Source organism: Maylandia zebra, linkage group LG9 (assembly GCF_041146795.1).
Source record: "Maylandia zebra isolate NMK-2024a linkage group LG9, Mzebra_GT3a, whole genome shotgun sequence".
Lineage (NCBI taxonomy): Eukaryota > Metazoa > Chordata > Actinopteri > Cichliformes > Cichlidae > Maylandia > Maylandia zebra.
In genome coordinates, this window is record NC_135175.1 from 24,152,642 (window position 1) to 24,166,179 (window position 13,538).

A 13,538-nucleotide genomic window follows, 5' to 3' on the forward strand; every position below is an offset into this window, starting at 1 on the left:
TCCATTTTATTAATATAGCACCTAATCACAACAACACCCGTCACAAGGTCAAGACCCTACAATAATCAAGAGAACCCCTAGCAATCAAGCGACCCCATATGAGCAAGCATTTGGGGACAGTGGAAAGGAAAAACTCCCTTTTAACAGGAAGAAACCACTGGTAGAACCAGGCTAAGGGAGGCATGTAATCATCTAATTATAAATCTGTGAGATGGATATGAATATTTTTTTTCTCTAATGGTTACATTTTTATTTGTGATGAAATTCATGTCGTTACTAGTTATGGTTATGGTTAAACCATTAAAGCCAAGCGTATCGTATTTGATACATGTGTTTTTGTGAGTTTTTGAGTCTTCTACATCATCATTGTGACTTTTTTTTACCCTCAAAAAATGAAATAAATTGCATGACACATTTTTAATGACTAAATTGCAAAAATATGGCTTATGTAGCAAATGGGATACAAATTAAAACTTGTATATGCGGATTAAAATTTGATATATTTTCATATATTTTGTCTAAAGGTTCAACAAACCCTCTATGATCAAAAAAATAAAGATATACTTTTTTGTCAGCCCGGCTATAGTGCTGAAGAGAAACCTAGGGCTGTTATTATCTTAATCAGTGATGAATAGTAAGTAAGGACGGGGCTGTGGCCCCCCACACCCTCTAGCAGATCATTACATGAAGGAACCTTTTAAATACAAGCACGCTCATGCTCACAGGTGTACACACGGGTGCTCACACACACAAACTACACCCTTTTTGGCTCCTACCTCAAAGCACACTGTGTGCTGTCGATCTTACGTGCTGCACAATAATGTTTAATATTTAGTATTTACTGTCATATTCCCATAGATCATCGTGATGTTGTTTATTATGTTGCTCTTTTTTTCTGCTTGTTTTCTCTTTTTTCTTTCTCAACAGGTGATCCACGTGATTGATATATGTATTTTTTGTCTTCTTATTTTGTTGGTTTTTGTTTTTTGACCTTTATCCTCGTCCCTCTTCCCCGCTGTTTTTCTTTCCCCCTTTCTTTCTCCCCTTTCTTTTCCCCAGTCAAGTCTTTCCCGTAGTTAGCAGGTTCAAATAAAATAAACAATAAAAGGCGAATCAAATAGACCAATACGGCAAGGCTGGGTTTGGTCGATTTGGTAAAGTAAATCCGTTGGGCATCTTTCTTTGCCTTTAGACAATAATTCTGATGGCAAAAGAGCCAAACGGGACAGGCGAAAAAAAAAAAAAAGAAAAAAAAAAAAAAAAGAAATGTAATTTTTTAAAATGTTTGAAATGTTAATACCTAAATATTTAATATTGCCAGTATGAAGCGGGAGGGAGGGGTGCTGAGCTGCAGAATCCCAGGCCTCCTCAAAAAGCATCAGAATGGACGATTTATCCCAGTTTATTGTGTAGTTAGAGATTTTTGAGAAGTTGATAATTATTTTGAAAGTTTCCTGTAATGAGTTATGTGGGTCTTGTAGATAGAGTAATTTTGGCATATTGGGATATTTTGGCATATTGCTGCATTAATGGATCAATGAAAATGGTGAATAAAGATGGAGAGAGTGGACAACCTTGTCTGGTTCCCCAGTGAAGAGTGAAATTTGTGATGTGACCCCATTTGTAGCGATTGTTCTTTTGGGTGAAGTGTAAATATTTTTATCCAGTCGATGAACTACTCTCCAAAACCCAGTCTGTGTAGAGTGCTGAATAGAAATGTCCAGTTAACTTTATCAGATGCCTTTTCTGCCTCTGATGATAGAATTTTTTATATGGTGTTTAGAGGTGAGACTTACTAAGTTTTCTGGTTTTGATGAAACCGGATCGGTCTGGGTGGATTAAAACTTTTTCTATTCTAGTAGCTAGGGTTTGCTAATGGAGTCAAGTACTTCTGATTTAAAGCTTTCTTTTTCAGAGTTCAGGCTGTACTGAAGAATAAAAGTGGTAATTGACTTCCAAGCTCATTAGAACTGTGTAATATCTTTTTTTTTTGCATTATATACTATATTTCCATGTAGAGTGGCACATCTCTGCACCCATTTCCCATTTTCCTTGCAAAAAATAAAGAAATGAGGGATAACTCATTACCCCTTTAGTTGGAACTATAGCCCATGCATAAGGACATGTCCAAGGAATGAACCTTACATCTTTATGGTTTACAGTATTAGGATCAGCTTTTGTTAACATAAGGAAGCTGAATTTGTACAGTGTGTCTGTTGATACAGACATGTACACCTTACAAATAAGATTTTCAAAATCCACGTCTGCCACATTCTGTCAACACTTGTCATTGTAAAAGCTGAGTACTGCCTACTTGAACTGTGAGACTGTAACATTAATAAAACTCTTTCAACACAACATGTCAGCACCAGAAGGTGCTATAAAAAGCTAACAGTGCTAAAATTAGAATGAGTCATATGTTCCTCTCTTGTCTTGTTTGGGGTGATAAAGCTCATCGTGGTCCGCTGTGATTGTTCAGATCTCTCTTTCCAAGCAGGAGATATTAAACAGTGTGAAGGGAAGCTCCTGTTTGCTGACCCTTCTAATCAAACAAGAGCATATTTTCTTTTACTGTAACTTCGTTCGCTACTTACAGTATATAAAATATAATATGTGCTATCTGAATACTGGAAACTGGGTTTAATGATTGTTTGCTACAATAAAATCTGGACCAAAAGAAAACAATAATTTTAAACAGTTTACAGTTGAACATAAAATACAGACAGTAAAGAATTAAATGACTGTTCAGGGTAGCAAGTTTATTAATATTCCACCGTGTTTATGACAGGAAGGAGCTTCAAAGGATCTTAACTGTTAAAGGTTAGAAAGGCAGGTGATCCACTATTAAACCCCTCAAAAGCAAACAGGAATACAGTAAAACAATTGCTTAAAGTATGATTGAAACAACATTACAAATAATTGCAATGACACGTCTGCATTTATGTTGAGATTTCTTGTGCATTTGACTTTTTGTGCCAATCTACAATCACTGGGGCCCCTAATATGACACAGTGCACTGTCTTTTCATAGCCACTGGGGCGCAGTGCTCACCAAGAACAAGAAGAAAACCCGAATCCAATAGGTATTTTCAGATAAAATGGGGATTTTTTTGCTATAAATTTTATGTATTCATTGTGTTATTTTTGCACTAAGCCCACCGTCACATGACGTCAAGAGCATCAACTGGTCCGAATCACCCAATACAGATTCAACACGTTTCTGATTCCTCTGCGGACAGCGGACACAGCTGACTCTAAATGAATAGTGCCCAAACGGTAAAAGTAGTCTCAATGAGAAGAAAACCACAAATCTCTTATAGAGTTGCACATTTAAGGACTTTTAACACTTCAGCAACTTTACATTTCACAGAAAATTATTCTAAATTTTTAATTCTCTGACAGCTGTAGTCAGTTTTAAATTTTCAGATCAAGACTTTACCCAAAAAAGTAATGTTTTTCTCTTTAAAATTCAGATACTGTTGTAGATTCACCCTCTTTATGTCACACGTTTCTCATTCATTGAATACAGATTGAATACAGTATATCAGAAAGACATTTTTAGGGTGTATGTTTGTCAGATGATCTCATTAAAATAACCCTTAAAGCTCTAAATAGATAAAAGGATCAAATGTGTGACCACAAAAGGACCAGTTAGAATAAAGCAGAGCAGAACTCTGTATTTTCTTCTTTCCTGCCTCATTATCTTCTGACCTTTTGGAGTGTCTTTTCCTCTAGGCTGAGAACCACTCAACCAAATTCCTTTACACAGAGTAGCTCCACGCTGACAAGCTTCAACAGTATGGTGTTGCATCAATATTGTTGTTTTGTAATTATATTTTTAAGTGGAGAATATAAGCAGTTTATTTTCTCTCCACAATCAGGTTTTTCACTTATGACTTAAACAATTTCAAGTAACTGTATCAAGCAAAGCCAAAGCTCTGCTTCAACAATGTGACTCTGACTCAAATGCTTAATAAAATGTCTGATATTGTGAGTGCAAAGTGAAATAAGTAAAGAGTTAAGCATTATTTTCTGTGCAGTTAGGTAGCTTTCTCAACAGAGTCGTGAAACCATATTTCAGCACCGGATAGCTCCCAAAGACAATAGTTAATGAAACTTAATGTAACATGTATAAAAAGTACTCATAGTACACAGTTTTGCTCATCAGTGAAACCCCAAGTTGTCATTAAGGGTCCCTGAATTGTAAGTTTTCAGATATCCCGTGTCTTTGCACCAATGGTTTATTTGTGGTTGAGGAAACTTCCAATTGATTATCTGTAATATGTGTTAAATAACCCCTTTTAGAAAGTTTATGAGTAAAAATAAGAAACACTGTCACAAAAATCTATCTATCTATCAATAGAATTGTGCTATTATTCTGTAGAGGTCAGATTGTGGGGCAAAAAGCTAAAATTATGAGTACAACCCAAAACGTCCATTCAGTATGGATCCTTCAGCAAGTTCACGTTCAGGCTCTGAACAATACTTAGATATGTGGTTGTGTAACTGAGCCTCATCTCCTCTGCAGAGGCGGACATTTGAAAAACAGGAAGGAAAAACGATTAGCACATTGCAGCTTTTTAAGTCCTTGAAACATCTCTTTGTTGCCTCTAGAGAAACGATCCATTTTTTTTCTAGAAGAAAGCATGACTGTCATATTTCAGCACCCCCAACACAAACTTCAGCACTGGACAGCTCCCCACCACCTCCACCTCCACTAGGCCCGTCATGTGATCCTATTTATGGCATGACGTCAAATATTGATTCACTGTTTAATGAATTATAATGTTTGAATTCAAACTTCTTTTTTTATGGCGTGGCTTGGGGGGGGGGGGGGGGGGGTCTTTCATTGACGCGAAGGAGGGATGTACTCTAATGGGACTGGTGAGGTGGGTGGGGGGGATGACGCAGCCGCCCACCTACCCCCACCACTCCCCCCTTACCCCCCCTTACCTACGCGACAAGTGAAAAAGGCATGCTTTCGGAATTATGCATAAAAAAACCAAAGGGAGTACAGTTCGCAGGACGCAGGAAAGTTTTCTGCAGACAAATGTTTGCCGCTTTTCTTCTCCACCGCGACCGAGTCCGCTTAGAAACTCCCCAAAACTGAGCCGCAGGTGCACAGCGGGCTACGCACACTCCGACCAAGCACAAGGGCACCGAAGAAGCTCTTCGCTGAGTAACAGAGGAAGAGAGGAGGAAGGGAGAGAGAGTGCGTGTGTGTGTGAGAGAGAGAGAGAGACTGAGATAGAGATCCTATCTCACTCTCCCAGTTGAGGTTTTCAGCGGATCGCGTCCAGCGTCTCGCAACTGGTAAGAGGAGCCACTTTTGGGGAGTTTTTTCTTCTTCTTTTCTTTCTTTTTATTCTGGGTAAAAGTGAGGCGAGTTTAGATGAAAGTCCTGGTGTGTGGTTGTCTGTTTGCTTTGAAACTCAGGTGTGGTGTGAAAGCAGCTAAAGTGAACCTACCTGATCGTAGAGCTGTGCTGTGAGTAGATTCGTTTAACTGTTGCCTGACTTGATGCCGCTTCTTTTTTTTCTTTTGCAGCAGGACAATGTCTAGTAAAGCGACTTTAGCACTATTCATCTATGGAATCATAATGCATTACAGCGTCAACAGCTCACCTGTGGGGCTTAGCTTTCCCAGTCTTAGGTATGTATGCTCTTATCCGTCTTTAAGTTTCCCTTTTCAGTCGCTGATTTGTGGTTCATGTGCAGCTCCTGGTGGGCACCGAGCACCCGCAGGGCACAGGCTAACGAGCTTATCTGCTTTAGAGTTAGTTATGTCTGGGAGTATAATAGCCGATTGGATTACTGGATAACATCATCTGACAGCCAATCCATAGGGCTGAGAAACATTCACCAGGGAGCGGCGGTAATGAAATTTAAGCTACTGAGGCAGTGAACTACGGCGTCTCAACCTGACCTGCAGCCATTAATACACCGGATGTATGTGATTGAATGATTAATAGAAACGAGTTTACTGGGTTTAAACAAGTTTAAATCCCAATTAGTTAAGAGAATTTCGTGTGACTAATCCTTATAATTCCAACATTTAAAAAACAAATGTTGTGAAAAGAGTTCCTGAAACTCCTGATGTCTGATCTTCTTTCTGAGTTAGAATTTCATGTGAATATGCGAATAATATGCTACATGAAGTGCAGATGTGAAGAGAAACTGGGAAAAACTGTCCATTCTTACTTTTATTCAGACTTGATGGCGATGTTTATGATGAGGACGGCAATTCCTTACCGTCCCTGGATTACGACAGAGATCAAATTGAGGCGAGGAGCGCTCCGTCTGTCGCTGACGACGTCTACACTTTATACTACCCTCCGGAAAAAAGGTGACTTTCATGTCGGCTACGAAAAACTCCCCCCCCCCCCCCCCTTCTCTCTTTTCTCTCTCTCTCTCGCTCAACGTTGCAGACATCCATGTTGAACATCTCATCGCCGTACAGTCCCTATTTATGTCCATGTATGTGTATGTTACGTGTTAATCAATGTATTGTCGAGATTTTGTAACTTCAAACACGAAGGTTTTATTTTAATCATTTTTTTTGTTTTGAAGCTTTAACAAAAACAAAACAAAAAAATCAGTCTGCTTTGAAACGAGGGAAAAGTCATTGATTAAAGTCATTAAAATTTAATGAAAGAATAGAGACGATGATGAATATCTTCACTTTCCAAGAAAAAGGGTGGGGGGGGGGGGGGGGAATCAGCAACGTCTCTCTGCGTCAGGATGCGCTGAATTTATCTCCCGTGAAGACTCAAAAGCTTGTTTTTCTTTAAATAAGCTAAAAAAAATTAGTTATTTTGAATCAAGGGGAATGTCTTGGGGAAAATAATGCTTTTTACGGATTCACTGTAAATCACAAAGGAAATGATCTCATAGTGACTCGTAGAGTTTTTACTTAAAGGGTGGAGGGAGGTTTAAAAAAAAGCCCGTTTTAGGCCTAAATAATCGATTTAAGGTGGATATTTTTGCAGTGTAGCGACTTGACATTGTGTGGTGATTTTACTGTGTGGCTATCTATCATCCCAGAACGGAAAGACATGCAGACGGCATGTTTAATAAAGCCTACAGGAAAGCGCTGGGTCAGTTATCAGCAAGGAAATACCTTCATTCTCTGATGGCAAAACGTGTAGGGTAAGAGCTTCTTCTTGGTTGTCACCTCTTCTTTTCTTATATTAAATGTGGTCTGTCCTATGTGTGTTTTTCCCCCGTTGGTTTTCTTTAAAAACTCATAATTCACGCTGTTACACGTATTGTATATGTCTGTGGTCCCATTATCTCCCAGCGTGCTGCTAAATAAATCGCCCTCGTCCTCTGAATCAGCCTTTATTAATGCTATAAAAAAATCGTCAGGGGGAACACAAATGGGCACTTGATTGATTTGGGAAGTGTCGTTTTCTGAGCTGGCTGCAATCTAAAGGCGCAAAGGGAAGAATTAAGCCGCACAAGTTTAAATTTATCTCCAAATGAATTATTTATGGGGACTGAGTCCCAGTGGTTCCCGGTGGAAGGAGGGGTGGGGTGTGATGGAGGGGGTTGCAGTTCCTCTATAGCCTTATGAGCAGGCCCATCACATCTCAGTGCAGGCATGAAAAATAGTGAAGGGGTGGGTTAAAAGTTAAGCAGAGGGAACATGAATCAGTGTGGAAAAAGCCTTTGTGAGATCACTATTGTGCTCACTACCATGCTGCCTGTTTTTGTCAGTAAATCTCCAACAAATGTTTTAAACTGAGGATGCAGAGTGAGTGTATCCACAGCTCTCCTGGCTGGTGATAAAAAAGGAGGAATGTGGTTATACAATGATTTTCCTTTTTAAGGAAAAACACAAACAAAATAGATTTAGCACCACAGGCTGTACATATGGGTGGGTCTTGTGAATGCATCATGTATCCGTGTGCTGGTAGTGAGACCCGCCTCTCGTCTCTCCCACAGCGGGGGGAAAATGTTGGATGACAGCTCAGAGCCCCTCTCCAAGCGACACTCAGATGGGATCTTCACAGACAGCTACAGCCGCTACAGAAAGCAAATGGCAGTCAAGAAATACCTGGCGGCGGTCCTTGGGAAAAGGTATAGACAGAGAATTAGAAACAAAGGACGGCGGCTGGCATATTTGTAGCATCTTCCTCCTCCTCTCCTGAAAAACAAAACAAAAACAAAAAAAAACCAAAATCAAAGTGTGTGCAGCCCCAGATGAAGTCATTTTGAAATCTGACCAATCAGTGGATCGCTTTTGTGTTCTTAAACATGTATTTATGTATGAAGTAAGCCATTAAAATGAATATTTTGATAATAATATTGTTTTTTATTTTGTACTTAAAGCACTTGAGAACGCACATATCTACTTTGTGGACCAATTTTTCTTTCTTTGTTTGTTTGTTTTGTTGTTGTTGATTTAAGAAAATTTAGCCTCTATTTCTGTATTCATTGATTTACTTATTTTAGGCTAATTTATTGAGGGGACACAGTTGTCTGACGTGACTCATATGCTCCAACAGCCCTGTCTTTTAAAAAATTAGCAAAGAGACATGAATGTGAGGAAAATAAATAGTTTAAAAGACAATCAATGTATTGAATGCTGCTTTTTGTGACGTGACATTAAGAGTTTAGTTGTCTTTATTCACAACAGCCTTGAAGACATAGGTTTTCACCATATCCTACAAGAAATAGACTTTGATGCCCTCCCGGACGGGGAAGAGTTTGAGGCTTTTTTGGGAGAATGGCTGAAACAGTTCTCTCCCGAAATCCCGGTGAGTTTCAGGCTCTTTCCTGAGGCCGTGTCCTTGCAAGGGGCTTCTTACGCCCCTCCTTTTTCCCCCTCCTCACCTTCAGCTCTCGTTTCAAACACTCAAACCTCAACCTCTTCTTCCACCTCATCTGTGCTCCTGTCTCTCTAGACTCTCACAGATTTTTACTTTTAATTAACCCATCTATCCACAAAAAAGTGTGGAGAGATGGAAAAAAAGTAATTTTAGTTGGCTGGAAAAAATGCCAGTTTTGTTTAAGTAAATTTGAGAGGCTTGTCAAAATAAAAGCCTCCAAATCTGAGATGAAGACCAGAGTACTTTTGAGGTTTTTCTTGCCCTTTTTCTTCCTTGGTGTTTACAAAGTGAGCACACACACACACACGCACACGCACGCACACACACACACACACACACACACACACACACACACACCTTTGACTCGTGTAAAGTGCCAATCTTGTGTTTTCTGGATTCTGTGTTTTGGAAACCTCTTATCCTGCTAAAGGTTTTCTCACGCCTCTCTGCCCATTTAATAAGTATCACGAACATCTCAAGCACCATCAGGCAAATTTAAAAGAAAAAAAAAAAGAAATGATACTTGTTACATGGTAACTTATTCATCAGTTTGTTCTTTGTGAGAGACATAACAAGGCAGTTTGAAGCTTTGTGTTTGAACCTTCTGGGTCTATTGTGCTTCCATTCTCTGTCATGTGAACCGATGTAAAAACTACAGTAGATTGCATGATTAAAGTAATTGCACTAGCCACCGCATCTGTGCAGACGACTCCAACTAGATGGTTTTGCTTGCTTTCTGACTACTACAAACATACACGCCTTTCATTTCTGGATGTTGTTTTGTGTTCTTTTCTCTTCACTTTTCCCTCACATTTCTACACAAAGCTGTATGTCCTCTCTGAATGCACTGGCGAGAGTTTCCCAATCTAATGTCATACTTTATGGGTTTGTTACTTAGGCAACGGAGATTTTTGTAATCTACTGTTGAATTGTGTGCGAGAAAAAATAACTGTGGACGATTCATTTTCTAGTATCTTTATACGGCAAAAGCCACAATGATTGATTATATTAAAAAATGAGAGAGTGAGGATATGATGTAAGCAGGGTTAGAAACACACAAAGAGAACTGAAGTAAGGGAAGCAGGGGTGGGTCAAATGACAAAGAACATGCTGATTTTGAAAGGGATCAGGGCAAGTTTATACAACCAGCATGGTTAGACCAAAAACTCAAAGTCTTAGTGGTCCCCCGCCGCCCCTACAATCTGCACACTTCTTACCAAATGTGTTAGGAAGGAATAACAGCAGGGTAAACGTTTCCAATTTGTGTTTACTGTATCAATCTTTCTTTAATTTTGCATTCCCCTCTAGGGTTTGTGACGCAGGAAGCAGTTTGCGGCTGTGGTGCCTTGCATCGACTTTAAAATCGCCATGAATCCTAGATGGCTATTTAGTGGCCCTACAATGCTGCACATCATCAGCTTACATTTCACCCTTTTGTTGTTGTTGTTGTTGCTGTTGTTTTTGTGTTGCACAGATGTTTGATATAGTCTTAAGCATCATTCATCTTAGACGTCAAGCACTGTTGCTTGCGCTGCTTTCTTTTTGTACTTTGTGTTTAGAGCACTAGATGTGGATTTTTGTGAAAATAAAGCGAAGAAGCAGTTTTCCGCACTCCATAAAACATTATATGTATGGTAATTCAAAGCGCCAATAGCCTTACGAAAATGAAATAATCTTCAAAGATATATATATAAATATATATATATATATATATATATATTTACTGTGTGGAAAGTGAATATTAGACTACTTCTTCGAATGGCCGTCTGCAAGGGTCAAGTCAATAAATGTTTAAAAAAAAAAACGTGTTGTAAGATTTGTATGAATAAATTTTTGTAAACAACAAAAAATTTCGTCTAATCTTTGAAGCCAGTATCAACAGAACTCATAACGTTTGAGAGGACCCTAACTAGTGATGAAAACCTAAATCACCACATTCTTTCAAAGTAAAGAGACTATCCGCTCGACAGTTTTGAAGGGATGTTACGGTACATGAGAAAGGACATACAAATTAAAAGAAAAAATCTGGTCAAAGAACAATGGTGAAATATTAACAGCATGAAATATCAAATAAACTGCACATAGCCAGATAAGACAAAACGACATCATGCAAATGAACCAAAGAGTGGAATTTATGTTGGAATAACCAAAATAGGAAACAGACATTGCTTCTTTATCAACAGTGGGTTTAATTTTGTTGTGAAAAACCCCACCAAACTGCAGAAACAAAGGAAAGCTGGTGAAAGGGAGACCAAAAGATCCAAGTCTCTGCCCCATTTTCACCGTGACTCAGTCAGTTTGGCGGAGGAACTGTGACACCAGTTGGCCGGGTGACTACCTCCCCTTGGGAGAGCATGAGTAAAGAGACGTGGGAGGGATCACCCAGCCTGCGCCACACACTGCTTCGCTGCACTTTACACCTCTCTGGGACTTCAGCAGTTGCGACCAAAGGCCTGCAGGACTGGTGGAACAGTTGGGCTGTCTGAACACTGGTACTGGCACTCTGTGAAAGGAAGAACTGGTGTGGGCTGGTTTTGAACAGAAAGTACAGGGTACATGCATACATCCACATGTTTTTTAAAAAAATGAAATGTCCAAACCTATATGGGAGGTGCTTCCTTTTATATCCCTAAAAATCTTCTTCCTTGTAAGATAAAGGTGAAGGAATCCTCGAAATAGCTGCAGGCCAGGGTGATGCAACAATTTTCAATATGTAAAAGACTATTAAAAAAACCCCCAAAATGAGACTCCAACATAAAATTTGCACAATTATATGGCATTTGATATGCATATATATTCACACAGTGTATCATTAGAATGTATATGGACCAGTGCTTTTGGTTAAACATTGCTAACAACTCTTCCAATACTTGCTCACATTTTCCAGTAGCTATACATGTTAGCAGATGTGGACTTCACAGTTTATCTTCAGTACCCCTTCCTGGCCAAATGTAGACCTTGTTTGGGTCCTAACACTTTTTCTGAGCTTTGCAAAGTGCAGTTTGAGTTGTTAAAGTTTTCAATATCTGCTGCAAAAGACGTCTGTTGTTTCCGGTAAACTTTAATAAAGGCGTCAGCAGGATGCTACTGTAAATCTACAGAATGCCCATGTTTATGATCTATGTGGTGACTATCACTATAACCACTACATGCATGAATGATAAAAATAGTACGATGTGAATCTCTATCAGCCCAGTGTGTCTCACTCCCGCTGAGACTCCTGCGTTGTTGGAGCAGCCGATGGCATTTGGAATACCACCACCCACCCTGTCGCCCTCATCTCTCGTCTTTTCCTCACAAGTGACACCTTTTAAAACTTGTGTGTCTGTCTCAATGCCAGCTAATGACCTTAAATAGATCCCCATATTTCATAATACCTGATAATAGCGCAGAAGAGAGAAGGACCTTTTCTATAGATTGAAGGCTTGTCTGCACGTCCCCCGCTCTCCAGACCGGCCCTCTGTATTGCCTGAAATCTCTTTAAAGGGCATCAATTACAATCACATCACTTGCGACAGTGAGTAGTTGCAGCAGGACACCGCCTTGCGCGTTATGGGATGTTAGACAGTGCGACCACACAAAGCCTGCTGTGTCTCTCTCGGCTCCCCTGTGTGCGTAATAACCCCCTCTCAGACATGAAGGCAGGGCTTTGATTTTCATGGCTGCGGCCTCAGCTCTCAGCGGAGCGCAGAGAGAGGATGATCAATGGGAGTGATCTGATTCCTTTGGCCCGTGCCAGACCCTTTCTTAACCCTGCTAACCCAATCAGCCAGTGTTGCCAGGCAACCAGTCCCAGGAGGATGCGTTGCAAGTGGGTGGGGTGCCAGTGGCTTTCCTGAGTACCAAAAGATCACAGTGGATATATTTCACTCAAATGGCACCAGTCTCAGCTATGTTGTCTTCTACAGGCTGAAATTGCAAGGCGCAGGGAGGGGCTGATAAACAGGCTCTCATATAGGCGAGCAGAGGTTGAGTAATGGGTAGTGATCCATAATGGGCACTCACACAAATAAATCACAAAAGCAAAACACGTAAATATGTGGTAAAGTAGCATCACTGTAGGAGCAAATAAGAAAATGAAAGTGAAAATGCATCTTATATGAAAAACTTGAGTCCTGAATAAGTTAAGGATATGACAGGTAATAAGAATAAAGCACCAGGAATAAGTTTGCAGCCATACTAAGACTCTGTGTGGTTGTATTTAATTGTGTAAGAAAGTCACTGTCACTCACTGGTCAGTGGACTCCTACTACTCTTGGCATTTGATTTTGAAGAAGATGTTGGCATAATGGAGAGGGCGATAGCACCAGGGAGATAAACTGCATTCTTAACAGTCAGTCATGTTACCAGTGCAAAGCTCTGGAGGGCAAAACATAATTTAAATATCCTGAACATAGAACGTCAGTACACGACTGCCACTTTCCATCTGTTTCAAGTAACAGGCAACCTCCAGAGCTGAAAGGGAGCCAAAAGATAAGTGGCAGAAACTGCAGTTCCTCTAGTGACCACTTGAGGCTGCCTCCAAACAGTTAATCCCTATTGTGTTACGCATTAAAATGTCCAACTTTACAGCATTAAAAAGGACATCTACAGCCTGTCTTCTATGATTAGTTTTGTCATTCGTGATTACTCTACGTGGGGTTATTTATATATTTTTATAAGTCATCCACTTGGATAGTTGAGTTAGGCGTGTGGACACATTAATG

General features: G+C 39.9%; 1 protein-coding gene across 4 annotated transcripts; it reads left to right on the top strand.

Moving 5' to 3' along the window:
• Nucleotides 1-5,004: 5,004 nt before the first annotated feature.
• adcyap1a (adenylate cyclase activating polypeptide 1a) lies at nucleotides 5,005-10,660 on the top strand. Of its 4 annotated transcripts, XM_004546876.3 has the most exons (7): nucleotides 5,005-5,312; nucleotides 5,547-5,651; nucleotides 6,210-6,344; nucleotides 7,043-7,147; nucleotides 7,946-8,080; nucleotides 8,640-8,760; nucleotides 10,141-10,660. In XM_004546876.3, exons 2-7 carry the CDS (start codon nucleotides 5,554-5,556, stop codon nucleotides 10,147-10,149), a joined length of 603 nt encoding a protein of 200 aa, XP_004546933.1. In that variant the 5' UTR covers nucleotides 5,005-5,312; nucleotides 5,547-5,553; the 3' UTR covers nucleotides 10,150-10,660. The 4 variants fall into 4 exon arrangements, with proteins under 4 accessions (XP_004546933.1, XP_004546931.2, XP_004546932.2 ...); XM_004546874.4 differs by having other exon boundaries at nucleotides 8,640-10,660; XM_004546875.4 differs by lacking the exon at nucleotides 7,043-7,147 and having other exon boundaries at nucleotides 8,640-10,660.
• Nucleotides 10,661-13,538: the final 2,878 nt, after the last annotated feature.

Bases quoted from the DNA above. Each gene is read 5' to 3' on its own strand.
- adcyap1a (XM_004546874.4), top strand. From the start codon at position 5,554: ATGTCTAGTAAAGCGACTTTAGCACTATTCATCTATGGAATCATAATG. The intron at 6,345-7,042 runs GTGACTTTCATG...CTATCATCCCAG, and splicing joins TACTACCCTCCGGAAAAAAG to AACGGAAAGACATGCAGACG. The intron at 7,148-7,945 runs GTAAGAGCTTCT...TCTCTCCCACAG, and splicing joins CTGATGGCAAAACGTGTAGG to CGGGGGGAAAATGTTGGATG.